This window comes from Saccostrea cucullata, unplaced genomic scaffold, assembly GCF_032062105.1.
Source record: "Saccostrea cucullata isolate Sc308-1 unplaced genomic scaffold, CSIRO_AGI_Scuc_v1 ctg246, whole genome shotgun sequence".
Taxonomy (NCBI): domain Eukaryota; kingdom Metazoa; phylum Mollusca; class Bivalvia; order Ostreida; family Ostreidae; genus Saccostrea; species Saccostrea cuccullata.
In genome coordinates this window covers 233173-258938 of record NW_026934303.1, presented here as the reverse complement: position 1 = coordinate 258938, position 25766 = coordinate 233173, and the positions used below count along the sequence as shown (strand labels likewise).

General features: G+C 32.5%; 2 protein-coding genes and 1 long non-coding RNA gene across 3 annotated transcripts; 2 read left to right on the top strand and 1 right to left on the bottom strand.

The window, feature by feature from the left end:
• Nucleotides 1-806: 806 nt before the first annotated feature.
• Nucleotides 807-3274, bottom strand: LOC134240436 (glyoxalase domain-containing protein 5-like). The gene is made up of 4 exons (XM_062722527.1): nucleotides 3155-3274; nucleotides 1885-2028; nucleotides 1538-1693; nucleotides 807-1374 (listed from the first exon to the last, which is right to left on the bottom strand). The coding sequence occupies exons 1-4, from the start codon at nucleotides 3203-3205 to the stop codon at nucleotides 1258-1260; spliced, it is 468 nt and encodes a 155-aa protein (XP_062578511.1). The 5' UTR covers nucleotides 3206-3274; the 3' UTR covers nucleotides 807-1257.
• Nucleotides 3275-9788: 6514 nt separating this feature from the next.
• On the top strand, nucleotides 9789-15689 carry LOC134240410 (elongin-C). The gene is made up of 4 exons (XM_062722502.1): nucleotides 9789-9867; nucleotides 13333-13519; nucleotides 13639-13687; nucleotides 15008-15689. The coding sequence occupies exons 2-4, from the start codon at nucleotides 13351-13353 to the stop codon at nucleotides 15147-15149; spliced, it is 360 nt and encodes a 119-aa protein (XP_062578486.1). The 5' UTR covers nucleotides 9789-9867; nucleotides 13333-13350; the 3' UTR covers nucleotides 15150-15689.
• An 8009-nt stretch (nucleotides 15690-23698) lies between these two features.
• On the top strand, nucleotides 23699-25097 carry LOC134240409 (uncharacterized). Its single transcript, XR_009986431.1, has 2 exons — nucleotides 23699-23814; nucleotides 24363-25097. It is a non-coding gene; the product is annotated as an uncharacterized LOC134240409 (long non-coding RNA).
• Nucleotides 25098-25766: the final 669 nt, after the last annotated feature.

Below are 25766 nucleotides of genomic sequence, written 5' to 3'. Positions count from 1 at the left end.
TTGGCAAAAATATAAAATACAGAAATATGTCAGTGTAATGGTGTGTCTTAGAATTCAGTATTTATATAATATTTTCGCAACGCCTTTGCAATGTGCTCTGAATATTCTTGATCCGCGCCTGTTCATCTCTTGGCGTTATGCATTCACTTCATGAACAAAACTTAAGAGGTTTAAATAAAGAGGTTATAGATTTGGAAATTAATTTACAATTTATCAAAAGAAATGCCGTAAAACGTCTTTGACTATGAATCTCGAATAAATTTCCAGTATAGATAGCAATGTACACACCTTAGAGCTTCTTTAGAAGGGATAACACTTGACGATAAAAAACGTGTGAAGGTACGTCGGCAAAATTAAATCCTTCCATATGTACAGCAAGTCTGAGGGATATATGAATAAGTATAATTTTAACCCCAATGTCCATACAAATTACGCATGATAGGCAACAAATATATGTATATACACATGGTAATGTTAAAATAATCCCAAATTCTTAGGTAGGGTTTATTTTAGCAGAATTTCCCCCAAATAATGTACATCTACATCTAATTACCTTCATTTAAATAATGTTAACGTCATACCGTTACAATATACATGTACATGTGTATATATAACGTCAAAAGTCATGACGTTATTCATGTAGATTTCACTTGAAAACAATACCAATTTCAAAGGACTATAAAAAGAAAACTGGAAAAGATATCATTAAAAAATAAATTGTGTTATAACCCACAATATCTTAACTATCATAAAATAAAATTTCATTTATTTTGGTGACAGGGCATATTTTCGCACTTCGTGGCTTTAGTTTCATTTTTATTGAAATAAAATTAAAAAGCCCGGACTTGTATATCAAGTTAAAAATTGGAAAGTTTTAAGGTGTTACGTTTAATGGATATATCTACAAATACATGTATAGATTAAGAAGAATATTTCCAATAAATTCATAACAACCTATTCTGGTCGAAAGTGGTCGAAATACATCGAAATAAACCCCCCCTTAGTGGAAAAGATATAATGGGAATCCGAAGGAAACGGAATGAATTTCTTATCATGAAGTAATGTACATTGTGGTGGGAAAAATATAGGTACTTTCTCGAGATGTCATTTCAAACACTGAATTTTTAGATTGTTGATTGGTTCAAGAATCAAATGTTGATCCAAGTCTACGTTCATTTTTAACTAGCTCGCAGTTGAGATGACCTTATAAATTTTACATTATTTTTCTGTGTTGCATACATAGATAATATATAAATCTCAGTAATTGGAGACTTCTATGAGATTATTATCCGGGTCCCGGAAGTACACAGACCGGATGGGACCCTGTGCTCCTGTTCTGTCAACTGGACCTTCGGTTATCTCGACTTTACAAGCCTGCGCAGATGATGAAAATTATGTACAATATATATTATAGAAAAGAATTAATTTCTTTCATGTCAGAGAATGTAACTGTTATCAATCATAATATTTCCTTTTCAATTTATCAATATGAAACCAATGGTAAGCAAGCTTAAATGAATATACATGTTTCTTTCACCTGCAAGTGTTTGATGACGGAATCTAGATTTTCCCGCGTGATAAAACAAACGTCTGCTGATCCTGGGGTAGGAAGATGAGCTTTGGGTTCAAATTCCTTCCTATGCTCGTGAATATTAATCTTCTGAGAGCCGAAACTTAAAGCTTTTCTGTTTCCCTTTAAATAAAACGATGCAAGAGGGTTATGAGGTTTGATAAGACAAGTCTGTAAATCCAAGAGAGAGACATATAGGGTCGATCAAAGCCAAATCAGAGGAATTGGAATGTTTAACAATGTGTCATACAATTAAAATTTTACCCACTGGCTGTTGGCCAAATTTTAGTTTTAAAAAAAACCCAAATATTTACCTTGAAAGTAGTAACCTCCATTCCCAAAACCTTGGAGTAGAACTCGCATGTTTTGTCTATATCCTTGACTGTTATCACAAAATGATCGATGTTATCTACCTTGAATCCACTGAACTGCCTTAAAAGACCAACGAATTGTTGATTCTATATAAAAAATGAAAGTGATAATAAAAAGACACATATGTATTCATAAAATTTTTCAGATCTATTGCCATCTCCAACATGACCTATACGATACTTCAGATTTATATGAATACTAGAACATGTACAGTATGTTTAGGGGTTGACATGTCGTCGTTTTTCTTGTGTGACTTCTTTAATGGGAAAATGAATACCTGTAATTATTTGTCTTAAAATCTCTAAGTCTTTGTGTCCATTTTTGTCTCGATTTTCTTTAACCGATGCAGAGTCACGGTCACAGTGTAAGATAATGCATAAATTATACATCAAGTTATGTTCTTTGCTGTGAATATAGTAAGCTCACACCATTAAACACCCCTTTGAAAAGAAATATTTCCATAGTAGAAAAAACACAAGGTACGTAGAGCATGACCCTCTGAAGAATAGCAATCACTCTTTCAGAAACATATTCTTTGTATATGTGAAAGAGTATTCGAGTGTACTACTCGACTATAGCTCGATCATATCGACTAGTTTGAATAATCGAAATATTTTTACTTCTGTTACTCTTAAAAATTACCTATCTTATAAGATCTTCTAAATTGATATAGAATTAGGATATATGTAACACATGTATTTGTACTAGGTAAATATATACGTTGTATACGACGGTAGCTTGTTTAAGATATTAAATGTACTCGACTATCGATCGACTAAAACTCTTTATTATTTGACTAGGAAAATTAATTTCACTAGAAAAAAAATCAATTTAATCTCTCGATTTTTCGACTAGGGAAATTTATTTCACTTGAAAAAATTGCCTTAGAAAAATTTACTGCCATTCTCTTCTATCTATATTTTAAAAAATTACATCTTAACATAAGCCCAAGTATGACATATACTTATCATAGATTCATGTTTTGATCTTGACAGTGCTTGTTTGATATGCAAATAGCATATCCAAAAATTGGGTAGACTTTCACACTATCACAATGAATATTTATTTATAACCGTTCCGATTTTCCATACAAATTGAATTAAAAAAGTAAAAAGTGCCCATAAAACAAATCAATACAAAATGATTGTAATTGCGTTACTTTTTAATCAGTGATTAGATTTCATATTTTAAAAAAGCAATATCTTCACTAACCTTTCTGCTGGAAACCTGTAAAGTTCTGAAAAGTGGGAGCATTCGATTCATGACTAGAGTTATTAAACCCGGAAGTAACACTGAAACTCTCGGTCTGGGATATCCAGATTGATAAGAGGTTCTATAATTATACGATTCAGTACAGCCTACAGGTCGTGTTATCATACCCCCCGCTTCAAAAGCGGGAGGGTATATAGTAATAGCTATTTCCGTATATCCGTCATTTCCGTCTGTACGTCCGTCTGCACGTCCGTCCGTCCGTCTGTTACGCGCAAAATGACCCATCTCTTATCCGCAACTCCTCTCATACCACTGAATGAAATTTGATGAAACTTTCACAGAATCTTTATTACATATTGCCATTGTGCACCTCCTATTTTATTTTTTGATCCGACACATATTTTGGGTTTCCCGGCCACAGGAAAACATGGACTTTTTCACCAGTTAAAACCATATGGGAGGCGGGGGGGGGGGGGTATCATTTAGTGAGCTCATCGCTCACAGTACCTCTAGTTTTCATTAGGGACTCAAATTTCCCCCAGTAAAGACCCATCTTAATATTTTTATTAATTTTTATATTTATTGATTGTTATTAATCTATAATAAAGTACCAGTAAATCTTTGAAAAGTCACAAAGTAAATCACAGGTAAAAGCCTACATGTCGTTCCCAAGTCAAGATTTTATGATATGACCTAGGAAGATGATTTTATGGGGATGGGGTTGGGGGGGGGGTTCAAAACATGTTATAAAGAACAACAACAGTAGAGTAGTGTGATTTCAATGGCATGGCAATCGTTGCAATATTCTATCTTTTCCATTTGTTTTGTATAATTATACCCTTTTAAAAGTGGGAGGGTATATAATGTCTATCTATTTCTGAATCCCATGTCCGTCCGTCTGTTACGCTTTGGGGTACCCAGCTCTTATCTTATCCGCAACTCCTCTCATACCACTGAAGGAAATTTAATGAAACTTTCACATATTCTTAATTACATATTGCCATTGTGCACCTCCTATTTTACTTTTTGATCTGTCATATATTTTTGATTTTCCAGAGCAAAACATGGACAGTTTGGACACTGCCATTATATTCATATGTGAGGCGGGGGTATCATTTAGTGAGCTCATTGCTCACAGTACCTCTAGTTTTACTCAAATTGTATTCTAAAATTTCTTGTTTGTATACGATAATTTTTCATTTGTATTTTGATTTTATCCGAGGATTGATATTTCGTTACGAAAGATTAATTTAGCCTGTACCGTTTTGAAAATTAGCAAGATGTGAGAAATTAAATCATTTGATCTTGACTGGTGGAACCTCAGCCAATACGAATACGAATACGAAATACGAATTTTCAGGATTAATTGTGCATATTTTCTTCTCCTTTGTCTCTTGTCATCTTGGACATATTATATTCTCTCGTGCTAGAGTGATATTTTTAATTGACATAAAACATTAAACCTATTCATTGAAAAATCAGAGTAAAATTTATATGTCTAAAAATTGATGTTTTCCTGAAAGTGGCTAAGGATAGATTTTTTTTTTAACAATTTTTTTGTTTTTTGTTTTTTTGTTTTTTTTTGTTTGTTTGTTTTTTTTTTTGCAATCTATGGAATATAATTTTTTCTTTGAATAATAATTAAACAGAGTTTATCACTGCATATTTAATTAAGTAATATCAATAAGATGCACATTTTCATGAATTCTGCTGGGCACATGGAATCTGCAGAAGAAGTGTCCTGAAAAAAAAAATCTAATTCTTCAAGATTTCCCCCCCTCCCCCGAGAAGTACCTTGGCATCCACGCAAATACATGTTGAGGAGCCCAGTTCACCCGAAACATATCTTGGTTGTTTGAACACAACTCTACAAAAAAAAATGACTAAAACTTGATCGATGAAATCCTTCGTAACGAAAAAATTGAACAATCCCTCGGATACAATACTAATGAAAAATTATCGGATACAAATAAGAAATTACAGAATACAAATAAGAAAATATAGAATACAACTAGATGAGATCTCGTTGCGAGCAACGAGTAGGTCTTCCGTCCGATTTCTCGATAAGATGAGATCAATCTGATTAAAATCAGATCTTTATTACGCTCGGAAATGCTGATAGTCGCTGTACAGCGACTATCAGAATTTCGGAGCGTAACAAAGATCTGATTTTAATCAGACTGAGATGAGGTGTGATTTTGACTGAGATATTCGTAAAAAGAGAATTGTATAAAGTTTTCCTTTATTAGATTTTCTTCTTTTGATTCATATCAAATCTTGAACATCTTTTGTTTAATATGGTTTATTAAAAATATTCCACCTTTTTGAGATATAAAGCGTCAAAGATTTAGCTTTCTGGTCCCTTGTTACCCCTTATTACGTAACATACGATCAAAATTTAATGCTATTTTGTTGCAAATCGTAAAGACGAATACCTTTGCTTCAGTAATGTATTACAAAATATTGATCATTAATGAGTTAAAGATGAAAAACTTTTGGCCCCTCTGAGCCCCTAATGTGAGGGGTCAGCCCCTTTTTCTTGATATCAAGTGAAAGGTCTTGTGATTTTAAAGACTTTTGTTTAACACCTATTCAGAGATAATCATTTCTTTTCGTTGTGGAGATATGATGAATGAAAATATTTAGGGGCAAGCCCTACAAGTCCTTATTGGGGCCATTATACAAAAATTAGAAATATGCATATTGTTTAGAACATTATTCTGACCATCTTTTGTTCAATATTGCTTATCAAAATATTCACGCTTTTCTAGATATAAAGCGTCAAATATTTAGCTTTCCAGCCGTTTGTGACCCCTTATTAAGTAACATACGATCAAATTTTTATCATATATTGTCGCAAATTGTTAAGATGAATATCTTTGCTTCAGTAATGTATTATACAGTTATTGACTGGGTATGAGGGCAACATATGATTTGTTGGACCTGAAGGTGAAAATGTTGCCCGAGGCCGCAGGCCAAGGGCAACATTTTCACCTTCAGGTCCAACAAATCATGTGTTGCCAGAATCCCAGTCTATAACTGTTTTGTTATACCCTTCAGTGCTCACTTAAGATTTAATCAATACACACTTTATTATATCCCCCGCTAGAAAAGTGGGAGGGTATATAAAAATGCTTTGTAATCGGAATATTTGTGACGTCACGTTTATTTACACCCGGCTGAAGTCGGGTGCACGGATATTTACACCCGACTTTGTAACCAATCAAAGCTCGTGTTACAAGCTAGATAGGAAATAAACCATCCGTCTGTTACGCTTTGGGGTACCCATCTATTATCCGCGACTCCTCTTATACCACTGAAGGAAATTTACTGAAACTTTCACAAAATCTTTTACATATTGCCATTGTGCACCTCCTATTTTACTTTTTGATCTGACATATATTTTTGATTTTCCAGAGCAAAACATGGACACTGCCATTATATTTATATGGGAGGCGGGGGCGGTATCATTTAGTGAGCTCATTGCTCACAGTACCTCTAGTTAACAATTACTTTATATGGGTCAGTAAATATAAAATAGTTGAGAAAAAAAAATTAATTTTATTTTCATTATATCACAAAAATTATTTATCACAAAACATACTCTTCCCTTCTTCCCTACCTTGCTGGTAGCAACGACTCTTGTAGTACTTAACTTCGGCTATTTCCGTGTCGCCGATATTGAACGATGACTAATTACTTGTGATATAGTAGTGACGTTGCGGTCAAACAATTCTTATGTTGGACCGGCAGGCCGGTCAACAGTGAAATTGTTAGACCGATGTAATAAACATTTCTTTTGTTGGACTTTTTATTAGTAATAAATATAAAGAAAGCTATTTACAAGGGTATAACAATATAAAATATTGATCATTTAAGAGTTAAAAATGAGAGACTTTCGGCCCCTATAAGCCCCTAATTTGAAGGGCTAACCCGCTTTCTTGATAACAAAATGAAAGGTCTTATTATATTGCACATCTTTTATTATATATGTTTTAACAAAATATTAACAGGTAAAAAGATATAAAAGAAAACGTGTCAAATTTTGCGAGATGCTTGTAAGCCCATTTTTTGAGCCCAGGCGAGCGTCGATGCCTTTTTTCCTGGAGAGGTCTAGATGCAAAATGTCACATCTTCAATCCTTCCACTATCTTCACTGAAAATTTCAACTCATTATGTATCTTAAGTCGTTTAGGAGGAGATCTCAGTACAAGCCAACAATCTGAAAATCAGAAAATCTTCCGTATCTCACAACCGGAAGTGACGTCATCAACAACGAAAATTTCCGACAAGGTTCAGATAAATATCTATCAGAACTGAAAGTTTGATGAAAATCAATCGAACCGTTTTTGAGAAATCGCGTGCACAAAATAGGTAAGAAAAATAATAATGATAGGGAAAAAAGAAACCGAACGAAAACAATAAGGTCTTCCGTTTGGGACGAAAGACCTTAAATAAGAAATGATAGTTAACGAGAAATATACAGTGCAAAGAGAAAATATGTAATACAAATTTTAATTTTAAAAAAATTAAAAAAAATATATATTTTTTTAAATATCCAAAGTCTCTTTTTGTCAATACAATAAAAAACTTTAAAACACTTTTCGAAATATTTCAACCGTGTTACCGGCCTTCATCAGTCGTGTTTATTGCATAGCAACTCAACAGCGAACAACGTATTATGACGTCACAATGAACATAAAAATTGAGAGGCAACGTCATGCACATCGTCGCAAACCACGGCCAAGATGTACGATCCTCTCCCATTCTGGCCGTGGTTGAACGAGGAGAGAATTCGTCGTAGCTCATTAAAATTTTGACCAATGCGAGTAAAGCATAGTCGGAAGATGAACTTTATCGCGACCTTTCAATATCCAATCGCAGTAAAGGAAATATTTCTTGTATACTGTTGACGTCAGTTGTTGATTTCAATTGCGATAGAAACAAAACTTGCCACTGACTGAATATGACGTCACAATAGAGAGACGTAAATATTCAATATTACGACACTTTTTGTGATCAAGCAGCCACGGGAAGGAGAGAGCTATATGCGGACTCCGGACCGTGGCTTGAGACGATGCGTCATGCAATAAAATTGCGCCAAAATCATCTGAAAATATTGTGAGAGCAAAAATTGTACTTGTGTTATCAAAATTTTTATCATACAGAATAAAATACTAGAATACAACTTATATTAAAAAGATGATTTTAAAGTATATATAAATGTATATCTGTAAAAATAAGTATCACAATGTCACACAAATGTTCACAAATCCAATTCAAAGACAGAAGTGTTCCCTTTTGTTGATACCAAATGGTATATAAGTGTTCAACTTTTTCTTCCAAAGATTTTTCTCTATATTTGCGGTGAATGTCATTTTTATACAGTTTTTCAATGCCTATTATATTATAATCTTCTGCTGTATGTACACCTGAATTAAAATGAGAAGCCACAGGATCATTTGTTTCCCTTCTAATTAAAGACAAATTTAAAACATGTCTTTGATATAATCTATCACCAGTTTCTCCCACATACACTATTTTGTCACACTTTTTTACAAAAAATTCCATAAACAACATTCCTTGATTTACAATCAATATAATTTTTCACTTGAAAAGTTATAGAAAAATTATAGAAAAAATAAAACGCGATGTGATCGTATTCCCCTTGTGTTGACCTATTCAAAAGGATTACCGAATATTCATAACAGTTTGAAGAAAAGACAAAAAATTCTTGAAAATTTCGATCGCCTGAAACTCGCGTTCAAAAAGACCCCAATCGTTGCCTATAAAAGAGACAAAAATTTGAAAGACATTTTAGTGTATAAAAACACAACTTATTTTTAAAAAAAGGAAATTTATGTGAGCCATGTGGTGCTAAAAAATGTATTTTGTGTAAATTTGTTGTGAAAACCAGCCAGTTTGAAGATAATAACGGATACACTTTTCAAGTGAAAAATTATATTAATTGTAAATCAAGGAATGTTGTTTATGGAATTTTTTGTAAAAAGTGTGACAAAATAGTGTATGTGGGAGAAACTGGTGATAGATTATATTTTTTTTTTAAAAAATATATATATATAATACAAATTTTTTTTTTTTTAAATAATATACAAATGGAAAATATATAATGCAAATAAATAAATATCATATCCACTGGAAAAATATAGAATACAAATGGAAAAATAACACAATCCAAATAAAAAAATTATACAATACAAAGGGAAAAAAAATACAATAGAAATGGAAAATTATATAGATCTATTGATAAAAAATTAAATTATACAATACAAATGGAAATTTAAACAATACAAATTGGAAAATTCGAATATAGCAACGTTTGACATGCAGTAGATTTCACCCATCGTCGATTTGCTGTTTTTATTTGTCTATCGAATACCACGTGATCATTACGCAATTTTATTGCGTCACAAAGGAACTACGTAACGTAAAGTGATAGAAAATAAAGAGACCTATGATATACAGCTAAGTGATAGTTAAATAATCATAAAACTCATATTAACATCTCAGCTGGAAATTAACAAAGTAAACATGTTGCTACGATACTGCACAAGTTTCGGTGAGAAAATAGTCCGGTTACAATTTCCGTGGACGCCGTTTTACATTCACTCACGTGACTTTAAAACATCCGGGTTTCTGTTGGTAAGGCCACAGCATAAAGGCCGGAAAACACGACTCCTTGGTTAATTGAGGTATTTTTTTATCAGTCAGTTAATTAACCTGATACTTTACAATTGTTGAATTGACAATGGTCAGTAGAATTTTCGGGCGATACGAAATACGTAACGCCTACGGTATATTAACACGCCTTTCATGACAAAGCATGCACAGGAGTAATTAACGATGGTGAAAATGTAAACACGTGCATTGTAGCGTACATACAGAGCAAGTTGTATTTTATTTATTGTCTTGAATTCTAAATATGATTTCAAAAAATAGAAAGTTTATTTTCATTGATATAATAGTCAGGGCTTTCAAAAAGATTTGAACCAGGTGGTACTTTATCAAAAATAGAAGGTACCACTTGGCGAACGCCGAAGGCGTGAGCCTGCTAGGGGGGTCCGGGGGCATGCCCCCCGGAAAAATTTTGAAATTTAGAAGCCACCAGACAGCGTTTCCTGGTTTCTAGACACATAGAAGTATGCTGCTATCAGTGTTATTTTTATGCCATGTTTCAAAGTTTATTTTTGGTCAATACACATTACATGTGAAGGTGAGCACTGGATGGGTAGAATTACACAGAAAAAATTAGTTATTTGAGCAGAGTAAGAATAAGATTTAGGTAAAACTTCTAAGTTCTATGCTATATTTGTTTATATAAAGTTCAAAAAAATTTTGCAAGGTTTGAGTTGTAAGTGTTATGTTTTAAATATAAAAAAAATTATTGAGTCACGAAAGAAAATGGAAATTCAAAATTTAAATTTAATAAAAGAGAAATGAAATTGTATTTGCATTAAATTAAATTTATTTCTGTTCTACAGTAAAGTGCAGATTTAAAAAAAAATTAGAAGAAGCACTGCATGATGCATAGCATGTACCAATAAATTCAGCATATTTTTCATGCACTGGTACATGTACATATAAAATAATATACACGTGTAAATTAGACAAAGATGACATCAAGACCTAAGAGACAAAAAAAATTTAGATATGACTCCCTCACTTTACTGGATATGGTTACAATATTGGGAAGAAAGTAAACGTCCGCAAGGTCATTCTCTTGACCACTAGAAAACTGCTGAATCAAAGAATTAAATGTGTGGCAAAAGAAATAGTTTTTGTTTTATGTCCTTTTGTTTCATCAGAAAGTTGCAGATATTCAAGACCGTAAGTAATTTATATCGTCTGCTGCGGATTTTGACACTTAAATTTGAAGAGTTGAGGCTATTAAAATGTACAGAGGTGGTCAAAGAACTATCTACTGTTCATGTCCGTCTCTCTATCGGTCAATTGTTTTGAAGACTTTCCGTGGTCTAGTTCCTTGTATCTTAAAATCTTTTGTGAAACTCATTACCATGGCTTTAAATTGACACTTTCATTTCTGACACCTGGATTCCTATTTTTTTATCTTTTTGGCCGTATTTATTATTTAAAATATATTCCTAGTCATTAGCTGTTGTCAAAATCAGTGACGGTGGCATTTGATATCGAAATCTACTTTCGTTTTCGACAAGATCTATAAGACGCGTTACGCAATCTCTTTTGTTTCATTTATTCAAACGCTTTAATGATCTTCTTGACTAACCAATCAAAAACGTTATTAGATACCACGACGGACTAAGAAAAATACAAAGCTACGTAACCACAACTTTTGTTAAACATGGTAGAGCCTATCGTATTTTCACACGATTTTTTTTTCTCCACTGAATATTTTGGCCGGTACCATGAATGAATCCAACCGGGTAAAAGTACCGGGTACCGGCAGATTTTGAAAGGCCTGAATAGTGCTTATGTTGCTTGTTAATAAAAATAGACATGAGTAGGAATGCTACCTTCTATACAAGTTATATTAATAGGATTATGCATTTCATAGAGTGTGTCTCCTATCAACTAGTTTATTTTATCAAGTTATACTGACATTTACCTGAGTTGGGTAGTTGAAGCTTTATTATTGAGTTTATAAGCCATAAAGCGGTTTATGAAAAAGCATAAACAGTTCCAACCCAAGTAATACCCATTATAATTATGTTGAAGTAGTAAAATTTCTGACGTTTTCCAGGCTTTTTCATGATTTGGATATTTTACGTGCCAGGAAAATTTCACAAGCCGAGCCATTGTAAAAACTGGAAATTTCGGCCTCTCCAACTGAAGCCTATTTTCAATACTTGTGAACCGAATTAAATGCAGAACTTGCAATTTATCAATAGCACACTGCCTCTAGTACTCACCAATATTGATGAAAAGAAAATATCACTCCACATTTCAATACAGATCTTGAAAGATTTTAAAATGCAAGAAATGACAACAAAACTCCATGGTATGATAAATATTTTGACGGACTGTATATTTTATAAACTAACAATAAAAATGATGTTGATGAGTAATAAAGCATTGTACCACTTATAAGTTGTGAATTCAGCATTTAATTCAGTTTACAAGTATCAAAAATCAACCTGATAATGCTGCCTCCAGGTGGAGGTGGCAAACTCCAAGTTTTCATAATGGCGCCAGTTCTGACATTTTCCTGGCACGCAAAAGATCAAAATCTTGAAAAAGCCTGGAAAACGTAAGATATTTGAGACTAACGTTGATTCGAGTGTGAAGACTCAAGAGTATACCCTGGTGCTGATATTGTAGATTGTAATCTGGAAAGTGGTGTGTGTGTGCGATGGCCAATAGCAGCCGTCAATTTACGCTTTACACACATTAGGGAGGTGTACACTTCATACACTTTTTGGTTTAGATGTAATGTGTAAGTCAGTTTTCAGTGAAAATGCTGTACACGTTACACACATAACATTAGTGTAAATTGACGGTCGCTATCGGCCATCGTATGTATGCCTGTTCGAGTCATGTTCAGCTTTGGGAATTGTATACATGTTTTGTGTTCTGTATATGTTGATGTATGTTAACAAATCATGCTTATTAATATTATTGAATCTATGTTATGCCTCCCATGAGACCATGATTGGCAAATAAATCTATAATTTCATGCAATTTAAATTAGATCTAGATAATGTTGTTACTGGATATTATTTGTAATACTCAGACAGGCTATAATAAAGTGGCATTTACGGAGATGTTATAAATAGTTGTAGATCTTCATATTCACATTTTAATCACAAGTTATTGCAATTTACTGGAAGAAATGCAATCATGTACAGGTTGTTCCTAAGAGTTGAAATATCAGGGGACTTAAAAAAGGAGAAGGGGGATTGGGGTCTTTGGAGATCTTTCCCTAACGGGGGGATAGATCAGGAATACCAAATTAACCAGGGGAAGCCATCATTATAGGCTGGAAAATTCTCCTACCTCGGGTCTTAGGGACAACCCTGCATATATCATGAAGATTCTCAGTCAGATTTCTAAATTCATTTGAAAAAAAACTTAAATTGGATGGTGAAAAGCATTTTGTGCATGTGTAACAATAGTACAAGAAAGGAGTAGTTGCTATAGCATGATTTTATAGGCAAGCTATATTTTATTTTATTTTGTAGAGAAGTCTGATCTGAATAATGTCAGACTCCAAGGATGATAAGGGAGATGAGGAGAAGACCTATGGGGGATGTGAGGGGCCTGATGCTATGTATGTAAAGCTGGTGTCATCAGACGGCCATGAATTTATCGTCAAGAGAGACCATGCTTTGACATCGGGGACTATAAAGGCTATGTTGAGTGGCCCAGGTAAGAATATACTTCAGAAAAGAAATCAGGAAACATACAACATAATTTTTAATTTAATTTAAATGCTTACAGCTCAAGTACAAATAGACACAAGTTTAATGAATTTTTTTGTTTTTTAGGCCAATTTGCAGAAAATGAGACAAATGAAATCAACTTTAGGGAAATCCCGTAAGTATGACAAATTTTCAAATAATTCCATAAATTCTAAGAGAGTTATTAAAACAATTTCTAGTTCTTAAAAGGCCAGGTAAAATTAATCTTTAAATTCTCATCCTAATTTGCTAAAAAATTGGGGCGGGTGCCGCGTTTTATTTTTTATTTTTATAATTGTGAAATTGTAAGAAAAAAACATGGACTTTTTACAAATTTTTTCATTATGTTAATGCCAATATAAATAGATTTTTTTTCATATTCTTTTAAATATTTAAAGAAAATTCTTGCTTTAAAAATAATTAGATATTTATTGTTAATTAACAAATTATCAAGTACACATATACGGCACAAGCAAAACAAAATGAGGTGGGGTTCTGATAGGAATAAATTTTGTATGCTTCTTCTCAAGCACGGCACTTTCCAGGAAATAAACCATTATGTTTACCTCATATCCCTCAGTTTTCTGTAAAATAATAGTTTGTTCCTCAAAAATTGGATCCCAGTTAGGGTGGGACTTGACATGTTCGACAATAAAATAGTTATATTTACATAAATATATAAAATATCTTTAAAAATCCTTCTCGAAAAAACCTACTGGGCTGTCAGAACAGTTTTAAGATTTAACATTTTCTGTAGGCTAAATATTCTCTATGTAGTGCCTACGATGTTTGTTTTTTTTTTCAAATCAAAATTACACACAGTTGGAGATCGTTTAAACTTGACCAGGTGTCATTTTCCATGTCTATTTAAAAATTATACTTAGTTTTAAAAAAATCTTTAAAAAAAACTTGCTCATGAATGCCATGCAGTGATGTTATCTAGATATGTTTATGCTATTATTTTTTCTCTGCCTTCTCTATACTGACAAGTAATCTTTTCCTTACATACTAGTATTTAAACTGCTTTTATTGCCGATTTTTCTCCATTCTTCACATGGCTCCTTTGCTATAAATAGCGACACACGACTTTTAATACAGACGGGAGATAACTCTTAAACTTCACCCAAATTCTTACTGAATAAAAATACATGAAAATGCCTTTATTAACACCCAAAAATCAAAATAAAAAATGCCGGGGTGGGACACTTTGAGAGGGGCAGGTGGGGATGAGAATCTAAAGATTAATTTTATCTGGCCTAAGATAATTGTTTACTTCTTTTTAAAGATTAGAAATCAAAAGAATGAAATTATCAAGTTTTCATCTAACTGCGTAGTTCTAATATTCAGTGTTCAGAAGGTTAAATAAGATGGGCCCACATAGATGCCAAGCAACAATAATCATTGATGATGATGTTGCCCATATGAGTGTTTAAAATGTATATGTTGTATTTTTCAGGTCACATGTACTACAGAAGGTGTGTATGTACTTCACGTACAAAGTGAGATACACCAACAGCTCGACAGAGATCCCCGAGTTCCCAATAGCCCCGGAAATCGCGTTAGAATTACTTATGGCTGCCAACTTCTTAGATTGCTGAAAAACAAGATACTTGTATTGCTTCGTTTGTTCCCATTCTTTAATTGGTGCCAAAATTAGTTTGTACCTGTATAAAATCATCAGCTGAAAGTTAACATTACAAAGTAAAGATACAAATTCGGCACTTATTGTAATAATTAATCAGATAAACTATCACTTAAACTTGTGAATTAACATCGGTTTTGAAGTTAAAATTTGAATGTGGATTTTGAAAGTAAAGAGATACTAATATAATTCTTGCATTGTAAAAGGCAGTTAAGTTTTATGTAAAACTTTTTATTGTATTATGCGTTTTATTTCTTATTTGTGTATTAAAGTGTTAATAATTTACAGTTAATTTGCTACATAATGACATTATATGAAGTTTTTTCCCTACATTTGTGCACTGTGATGTGATGTTTGTAATTATACAAGGATTGTTTGAGCTTCTTAATATCTGGGCAATAGCAAGTGATAGTTGGGTCCATGTTGTTGTGTATCATTTCAGTGTTATGACTCATTTAGATTTATGTCATTAAATCCTTTCTATTTAAGAAAAGTATATCATTCTGTTCATTCTCTTGTATGCATGTATGTTTGTTACTCGTAAATAACCTGTTGGAGAATGTGTAAAATTAGCATTTGAGGAGAGTTATCTCTCTTGGAAACATTTCAGAATCATGCAGTAAATAAGGAATGGTTTGACTAATGTTGATAGAAATATTGTTGGAAACAAAAACAATCACTTTAAAAAGGAACAGTTAGCCTCTTCAGAGTAGCATCAAAAATGTCATTCTCTATCCAGAGTTGTCTTCCGCTACTCTCACAACACCTCTGTCAACGCTCATTGTACAAGATTCTTGTGCAAAATTTAAACGGTGAAGATTTGAAATCTAACTAATAATAATTAATTATTGTAATTATCGACAAAGATGATAATTTATCATTTATTTTAAGTCTATAATCCCTCAACGACTTACATATATTTTCAAAGTTTTTAGGGAATTATTTTACGGAGTAAAACTTAAATTCTTAATTAAAAAGTCTTTTAAGGTGTAATAAATTAAAATAATGTTATAATATATTATCATTATATACCTGGTATATACCTGTGTTATGATATAATTAAAAACTTAAAAATGATTATTAATACAATTTTTAATCATTTACAATTTTTTCCAAGAATCTTATATAACAAGTGTTGACAGAGGTGTATGTGGGAGTGAAGTGGGAACGACAACTCTGGATAGAAAATGCAAAACGTAAAATGGTGAGAAATTTGCTTGTGAAGAGGTGAGGTTAGAAGTTACTAAAAGTACCTATACCATTTGATATATTGAACAAAAGAATGGAGGCGTACAAGGCGAGGACAATCCCTCGTTCTTAGAAAAGACATTCTCAATTCTAAAATTTATATTGTTTATATCATCTTTTACACATTTAATTCTATATTTCATTAATTTAATATTTTATTAATAATTTATTTTTCACTCATGTTTTTTAAGATATGTGAAAACAAAAGAGAAAAAGCTTCACGTATGATTCGAACTCTCTCCATAGCGCAGGGTTAGGTCCAAGACCGACCGCTTTTACCACTATGCTACAAAGTATATGCATTATCGACGTCTGTCAGTGTGATTTAAATGAATCGGTTTGTTGAAGCGTACATTTTTTTTTTCAGAATTTTTCGATTTTCATATAGAATGGGTTCAGATTCCATTTTTTGGACAAATGAAATAGATTTTGCATTTACGTTTCCATCATTTAAGCGTTAACGAAGAATGGAGACTTGACCCATTCATGTTCAATTCATTTTTTATAGCTCTAGTAAACTCATTTTCCACTAAATATGCTTAGCTGTCAACTTTGAAATAAAGATTATCAAATAATTAGTCGTTCAGTAAAATAAAATGATTAAATGTTTTGAAGTTGACATTACTGAGAACATGATTTTAGAAAAATATAACTTTTCTGTGAATTTTGAAAATTGAGAAACATTTTGTCTCAGAATTGGGGATTGTGGATTGTGATTATATACGCCCTCTTTCTTTAAAAAAAATTCACAGGACAGAAACATTTGTACACCAAATATTTGAATGAAATTTAAGGAGTAAAGAGTTCAAGATGTTAAAAATATTAGTGAGCTAGGTGTCTAAAACTCATGAAAACAAAGAAAAACCTATAATGATTTTCATTGGCAGTGATATACAGTAAAATGCCCGGAAAGCAAAGATTAAAATAAAGAATTCACGATTACCATAGCGGAGTGCTTTTCATTCCATTTGACTTTAAACTAGAGGTACTGTGAGCGATGAGCTCACTAAATGATCCCCCCCGCCTCCATATAGTTATAATGGCAAAGTCAATGTTTTGCTGTGGCCGGGAAACCCAAAATATGTGTTGGATCAAAAAGTAAAATAGGAGATGCACACAATGGCAATATGTAATAAAGATTCTGTGAAAGTTTCATCAAATTTCATTCAGTGGTATGAGAGGAGTTGCGGATATGATTACTAAAGCGTAACAGACGGACGGACAGTGCTTTTCATTTCCTATACCCTCCCGCTTTTAAAATATAAATATAATACATATTAGCACTTAACGGATAAAAGCAATTTTTATGTCACTGGCACTCCATTACAAACTTATTTTGCTGTAGGTCAAACCAGGAGAAGACAAAAATTGATACAGAGCGCAATAATTCATGTTCAAAAAAATTAAAGAGAAGATGAATATGATATCATGAATTAGCTATTGAATCCATATTAGAAACTTTACGAAACTCTGCTGTTATTTCTGCCTAAATGCATCCATCAGTCAAGAGTTATCTTTCTTCAACGTATTTGACTTTTTAAAGGAAAAAAAATGCTTTGATGAAAATTATTACAGTTTTAAATTGTTCTTCAAGAAGAAGTACTAGTAAACAGTAATTGCTGTTTTGAGTTCCACCCGAGGAGTTATATTCACAGTCCAAAGCCCAAGATTGCACTTTGAAGGTATGCATGGCTGAACCTTCGTATTGACCATTTGAAAGAAAAAAAACCCAGTAATGATTATTTAATATATGGTTGTGACAATGTGATTGAAACAACTAGTTTATCATGCCATTATATATTTGCTATAGTTTTTGTCAAAAGGAATTAGAAAAGTGGAGAGTAACACAACTAGTTGAATTTAAATTATCCATACGTATGTAAAGCACGACAAATTCACAAAAATGAGCTTCACATAGTTTCACAGTGAGTCGATAAACTAGGGTTATCGGTTGTAAACTAAAGTTTACGGACAGTAAACTGTAGTTTAAAACGTTTACCCTATATTTTACATCTGTAAACCATAGTTAGCGCGATAATCTATGTTTCAGAACCGTAAACTATACTTAACACTGACAACAATCATTTTCGATCGCAAAACATAGATTATCTGATAAATACAGTTTCACGATTTGTAATCTATGGTTTACAACTCTTAACTATAGTTAACGATCTGATAAATATAGTTTCACGATTTGTGAAACTATGACGAAACTATTACGAACAACTGTTAACTATAATTCACGATTGTAAATTATAGTTTACAGACGTGAATCTATATGTTTATCAACAAATCTATTAGATTAGCATTCGTAAAAAATAAATAACAACCGTTAAATATAGTTTTAAAGATGAAAACTATAGTTAACGAATTGTTAACTATAGTTCACGGTTTGTAAACTATAGTTTACAGTCGATAAACCTAGTTTATCAACTGTGAAACTATGTTTAGCTCATTTTTGTGAATTTGGCGTACCATACGTATGACTAAGAAAAAAATGAGCTATGCCTCGTTGTCTGAAATATTTTAAAAAGTGAAAGGAAGAAAACACTTCCTGTGGTCTTCAACTCGATATTCAGATATATCGACTACGTATTCTTTATTTCCATTCTTATGTCGATATGATCAATATTCCAGTGAACTTGAGATAAAAGATACCACAGATTCTGACACATCTGTATCACATTTGGACATTTTAGATATTTTACTTGAAAAGACGTCAGTGGTAATTAAGAAAAAGCCTTATGATAAACGGAATGACTTTTTAAGTTAAAACTTTTCAGTCTTCAAATTCCTTACTGTAGCAATATACCTTTCTCATATCACATTCATACGGGGTTTATATCTCTCAATTGATTCGATACGCAAGACTATGCTCAACGTATGTACAATATCGAAAACGAGGTAAATTAATAAATCATTGACAAACAAGTTGATGAAACAAGAATATCAGCAGTCTCGTTTAAAGTCATCATTTGGTAAGTTCTATGGACGATACAATAACCTCGACAGCAAATACAATTTATCATTGAATCAAATGCTGAATGACGTTTTTCATACTGATTGTCAGTCCATTATCATACCCCTGCTTGAAAAGCGTTTGGCAGGAGATATGCTCTTCTGATCCCACCTCTGATGTTTTGGAGGTCCGTGTTTGCTCTTCTGCTGTTTTGTATTGTTTAATTGACTTTTGAGCTTTGATACTGTTCGTTATCTCCATATGTTTCACGTTTCCAGGCTTGAATTTTCTTCGTTTGATGAAAAAATTGAGTTATGCCTCTGTGTTGTTCGAAATACATGTATCTTACGTTTCCAGGCTTTTCTAAAATCAATTTTGATATTTTTGTAAAATATCAAAACACTTAAAAAGAGACTTTCAGGCAATTCAGTTTATATAACCTCTTCCATGCAACACTATTGCGGTGTACATGCATCAATTTTTATGGCCATTTTAAAAACCCATGAAAGCTCTCCTGGCGTTTCAAATATATGAAATGTTAAATACTAAAATAATTTTGCATACCACTTGAGTTGCTGAGTTGGAGATAGAGATTGTAACATGCTTCGCCCTCTGAAATCACTGAATCAGTTTTTGTTCATTTTATGGTGATATCTGTAAGAAAACAATTATAAAGGTGAAACATATGGAGATAACGAACATCAGTCAAGATCAAAAGTCCACAAAACAATACAAAACAGGAGCAGAGCAAACACGGACCTCCAAAACACCAGAGGTGGGACCAGGTCCCATGGGGGAGTGAGAATCCCCTGTTGACCGGTCACACCCGCCGTGTGTTCTTTGTCCTGATCGGGAAATAGGGGAAAAATCCGTCGTCAATTCAGTGTATATATAATGGACGAACAATCAGTATGAAAAACGTCAGTCAGCATTTGACTCAAATGATAAATTGTATTTGCTGACAAGATCATTGTATCGACCATAGAACTTACGAAATGATGACTTTAATTAGACTGCTGAAATTCTTTTTTAATCAACTTGTTTGTCAGTAATTTACCTCGTTTTAGAAATTGTTCATACGCTTGCGTATCCAATCAACTGAGATATAAAAACTCCGAATGCAGGTGATGAAGGTACCCGGTATATTGCTGCATAAGTAAGGGAAGTTGACGGTTTAAAAGTTAAAGTCATCACGTTTATCATAGAGCTTGATTGTTAGATTACCATTAACGACTTTTTCAAGTTAAATTTCCAAATATGAAACAGATTTGTCAGACTCTGTGGTATCTTTTATCTCAAGCTCCCCGGGATAGATCGTATCGACATCAGAATGGAAATTACCATACCATTGTTAATTGGCAATACGTCGTCAAATATCTAAATGCTGAGTTAAAGGCTTAAGCAAATGTTTTGTATGGCACGCCAAATTCATAAAAATGAGCTAAACATAGTTTTATGGCACGCCAATTTCACAAAAATGAGATAAACCTAGTTTCACAATTGATAAACTAGGTTTATCGATTGTAAACTATAGTTTACAAACCGTAAACTATAGTTAACGATTCAATAAGTATAGTTTTCATCTGTAAAACTATATTTAACGGTTGTTAACTATAGTTTACGAATGATAATCTAAGTTTATCTGTCTGTAATAAGCGTTAACAATAGATTTTGTTGATAAACATAGATTCACGTTTGTAAACTATAGTTTACAATCGTAAACTATAGTTAAGAGTTGTTAATCAAAGTTTCACAAATCGTGAAACTATATTTATCAGATTGTTAACTATAGTTAACGGTTTGTAAACTATAGTTTACAAATCGTGAAACTGTATTTATCAGATAATCTATGTTTTGCAATCGCAAATGATTTTTTCAGTGTTAAGTATAGTTTACGGTTGTGAAACATAGATTATCGCGTTAACTATGGTTTACGGATGTAAAATATAGATTAACGTTGTTAACTATAGTTTACAGTCCGTAAACTATAGTTTACAACCGATAAACCTAGTTTATCGACTTTGAAACTATGTTTATCTCATTTTTGTGAATTTGGCGTGCCATATAGTTTCACAGTCGATAAACTAGGTTTATCGACCGTAAACTATAGTTTACAAACCGCAAACTATAGTTTACAATTCGTTAACTATAGTTTTCATCTGTAAAACTAAATTTAATGGTTGTTTACTATAGTTTACGAATGCTAATCTAAGATTATTTGTCTGTAATAAAACGTTAACAATAAATTTTGTTGATAAACATAGATTCACGTCTGTAAACTCTGTAAACCATAGTTTACAAATCGTGAAACTGTATTTATCAGATAATCTATGTTTTGCGATCGCAAATGATTGTTTTCGGTGTTAAGTATAGTTTACGACTGTGAAAAATTGATTATCGCGTTAACTATGGTTTACGGATGTAAAATATAGATTAACATTGTTAACTATAGTTTACAGTCCATAAACTATAGTTTATAACCGATAAACCTAGTTTATCGACTGTGAAACTATGTTTTGTTCATTTTTGTGAATTTGGCGTGCCATAGTTTTCTTCTTTTCACGTATAAAATTTTGGACAAATTCTGCTTTATAGGATTTTAAAAATAGGTCTGCTAATAACGAGGCGCAATTGGTACCCAATAGAGAATTCCAATATATTGTTTGAAGACCTGGTCTCCAAAAACCAGATAGATAGTGTCAATCAGAAACTCAAGTATCTTTTTGATGTCAACTTCAGAGTACTTGTGTGTACAAACAGAATGTTTTTTAACAAAATAGTTTTTGCAAATTACCAGTGACAAGGTAAGTAAATTTACAAGTTCTATTTTTGCTGAAAAAGCAGCTGTCACTGATATAAAAAAAGTCTGGACTTTAATTTATCGTGGGGAATGGTTGTGTATAAAGTTGAAAAGTCGTAAGTTTCTAAGCTGTCGATTTTGGTAAAATCTGGAGATTTCAAATTGTCCAAAAGATCCTTGGAGTTTTTAAGTATCCACATCTGATTTATACCACTTCTTGAATATATTGTTGCACAAACCTCTTGTAGTTTCTCCTTCACTATTGTTAATATCTTAGTGAGGAGTAAAGAAAGAGGCCTGGTAGAACATCTACTGGAACCCGATTTATATCTTTGTCAGGATTTTTTTTATGAAGTTTCGGAATCCAATATAGATATGGTAGTTCAAATTGATTTTGATTCTTCGGGATCTCGTCTGATTCCTTTCCTGAAAGAGGAACAATGATTTAAAAATACAATTTCTCAAATTATGGCCCCATCCTTCCCTATAAGTGGAAAGGTTTACACTTTACACTTTCCTGTATATGTGGATGTGCCTGACCGTATTCTCATTGTCAATATGGGGACGCTACAATTAGGTTAGAAATAAATAGCCAAAAATTTAATGGCATGATTTTTTGTCGAAACGGGGTTGAGTCGTGTTGACAATTCGCTTTTATCAAGGATGAATTTTGAATTTTATATCATTCATGTAATGTTCATGACATATGTATATGTGCATCACATGGTGAAGGAGTGACCACCCATTATATAAGGAGACGATATTTAGGTGTAAACTTACGAAGAATAGGGTGAGATGGAATTCAGAAAGAGAACCACCCCCACACGGAATGAGAGGAAGATAGTAAAAATAACAAATTGAACACAAAGTTATTAGATTTTATTAACGAACAAGCATATGGACCAAACACGCCGGCTGCAAGCCCTATGCATTGAGCAGGTAGATGGAATCAATTTAGTTAAATTAAGTATATAAAAACAAAGGACTTTTACGGTGCTTGGTCCAGCAAATGCTTTATAGCAAGCCCTTACTTCAGACATATTGTGCTACAGCATTTTCTAGAAGTGCTGTAAATCAGATGCAGATCCTTAAAAAACTCTTAAATACTTTTAGAAACTTAAAAAATCACCAAATTTTTCAAAGGTCTGTAATATAAATATTTTTCTTAACTTTATACACGTACATGCAGACATTTCTAACGATAAAGTTTAAAAAAAAAACATCACATAAACGATTGCTTATTCAATAAAAAGGAAACTCGGATCACATCTTGAGATTTGTCATCAGTAAAATTACTTTGACTTCGAAACGACATTCAGATAGATTGGCGATGTTTTATCATCAATTAACAAAAGTAATTTTCATTGACTGTTTATGTCGACTAGATATATCCAAATGAACTTGAAATAATAAAAGACACCACATGTTTATTTTTAGATGCTTTTCTGACAATACAAGATAAGGGCAACCAACAACAAAATTGTGCGACGAACGAAATCAATTCAGATTATCCATCGTAAACTTTCCTTATGTATGTAGTAATATTCCACTTGATATGGAGTTTGACGATGGAGAAACTGAAATCATCTCGTTTGTCATACAGTTTAGTTGTTAGTTGGACATTATTGTCTAAAGTTAAAAAAAAAACAACCAAATATGAAACAAATGTGTCAGACATTGTGGTCATTTTTATTTCTATTTCACGTGGATATGTCGAGTCTACATTTGAACAGAAGTAACTATTGTTTTTATACTTATCTATTTTATCAATTTTTATCATTTTGCTTCTTAATGGCCAAATTGGCATAAATGTTGTACGAGATGGATGTAAAAAGTAGACGGCCTGATGTTATGTATTTTGATTCTGTCTCTGACCCAATTTTAGGTTGATTGAAAACATAGATAAAATTTAAGATATTTAACGATTATAGATAGGTTTCATTAAAAATTATCAGAAACTTAAGATTTGCCAACAGTACTAGTGATACTGAAAGATTATTTTCTTAAAAAAAATTAGGGATATATCACTAAATGCTCATTTTCTTTAGTTTCTTAATGTTCTAATAGTAGTTTTAACTGAGACGAGTTAGAAGGGATGTGAACTTACATTTTTCCTCTCATTATTTTAGTTTTTTAATGCTCAAATAGTGGTTTTAAACGAGACGAGTTAGTCCGGATGGGGAAACTGACATTTTCCTGCTCAGAGCACCAACGTCCTTGAGAAGGCGAGTATAAAAGAGAAAAACAGTCATACTTATCAACAAACCAGAGACAACACGTTTTCCCGGAGAAATGAATCAGCTCTCTATGTATGGAGCCTGGATGGGCTTCTGGACTTTTGCTTGCCTTCTTTCTCTCTCAAAGACACAGGATTTTATTCTTCCAAATACTGATCATTACCTTATAAATGTTCTTCAAGACGGACATGGAACTTTTGATTGTACCAATCAAAATTATTTGCGTTTCTTGAGGGAAAATCCACCGACTTGCCTGTTTTGCTACAAAAAGTCTGGAAATTTTTATGGTGATATTCGCAATGGGACTTGTATGAATTTCGGACCAGGATGCAGTAGGAAATGCTGTGAGGGGATTTCCCGCTCTTTATACATCAAGGCTATATCGAAAACATTGCCTATTATAACATCTTGTGCTTGTGACTCTTGTACAGGAAACTTTGAAGGGACAGACGTGTTATTCTCTCTGGAAAGTGCAGGAACAGATTGAAACTACCAAAGATTGGACTACCTTTAATAACTTTTCAGAGAATGTCGTTGGTTACGGGTTGAAAAAAAGTCTTAATGATAAAGACAGTGATGGAAGCTTTTCCAAGAATTTATTTTTATCTTTTTAAAACATGATGTGAATAAGTATTTTTTAATAAAACCACAAAATATCAATTTACGTTTGTCTACAGCTATATGGCTTTGTCAGACAATCTGGCAGTGTAAATTGAACGTTGATTTTTGGAACAATTTAAAAAAAAATTGCGTTGTTAAAACGGATTTTAAAGTAAAATTTAAGAGAAATTAAAAAAAAATGTTGTATTGTCCATGATGGAATGTAACACCAAAGCCCTGAGGAAAATACAAGTTTTAATGATCAAAAGTAATGTATATATATAAGGTTTACTAGGCTTAGTGTTGAAAGCAGGAGGTCCATGTGTATCGATTTACATCCAATATCAATGGAATAAAAGTAATTCCTAAGGGTAAGCAAGAAATATCTTTCAAAGTGTTGATGTATTGTTAAATGTTTGGTAAGAATTAAGGGTTTGGAAGTTTATATTTAACATAGAGAGACTGCTAGAAAGACAGATAACCTTTTAATTAAAAAATAATTACGGAGGCTTTTTTCGGATGATAAAGTTACTAGTTATTAGATTCGACATATCTTAAGGATATACGATCCTCAGCCAGGAAGGATAACTCCAAAAATTAATATTTAATCTAAAAAAGCATCAATATGAGGCTTGAAAATGAAAACTTTTCATGCAAGTATTTTCATCTTATTCATATTTCTATGATTCGAGGTTTGTGGAAGTCTCAGGAAAGGTCTTATAAAAAGCT

Bases quoted from the DNA above. Each gene is read 5' to 3' on its own strand.
- LOC134240436 (XM_062722527.1), bottom strand. From the start codon at position 3,205: ATGAATCGAATGCTCCCACTTTTCAGAACTTTACAGGTTTCCAGCAGA. The intron at 2,029-3,154 runs GTTAGTGAAGAT...TTTTTTATATAG, and splicing joins TACAGGTTTCCAGCAGAAAG to AATCAACAATTCGTTGGTCT. The intron at 1,375-1,537 runs GTGAAAGAAACA...TCATCTGCGCAG, and splicing joins CCGTCATCAAACACTTGCAG to GCTTGTAAAGTCGAGATAAC.
- LOC134240410 (XM_062722502.1), top strand. From the start codon at position 13,351: ATGTCAGACTCCAAGGATGATAAGGGAGATGAGGAGAAGACCTATGGG. The intron at 13,520-13,638 runs GTAAGAATATAC...TTTGTTTTTTAG, and splicing joins GGCTATGTTGAGTGGCCCAG to GCCAATTTGCAGAAAATGAG. The intron at 13,688-15,007 runs GTAAGTATGACA...TGTATTTTTCAG, and splicing joins ATCAACTTTAGGGAAATCCC to GTCACATGTACTACAGAAGG.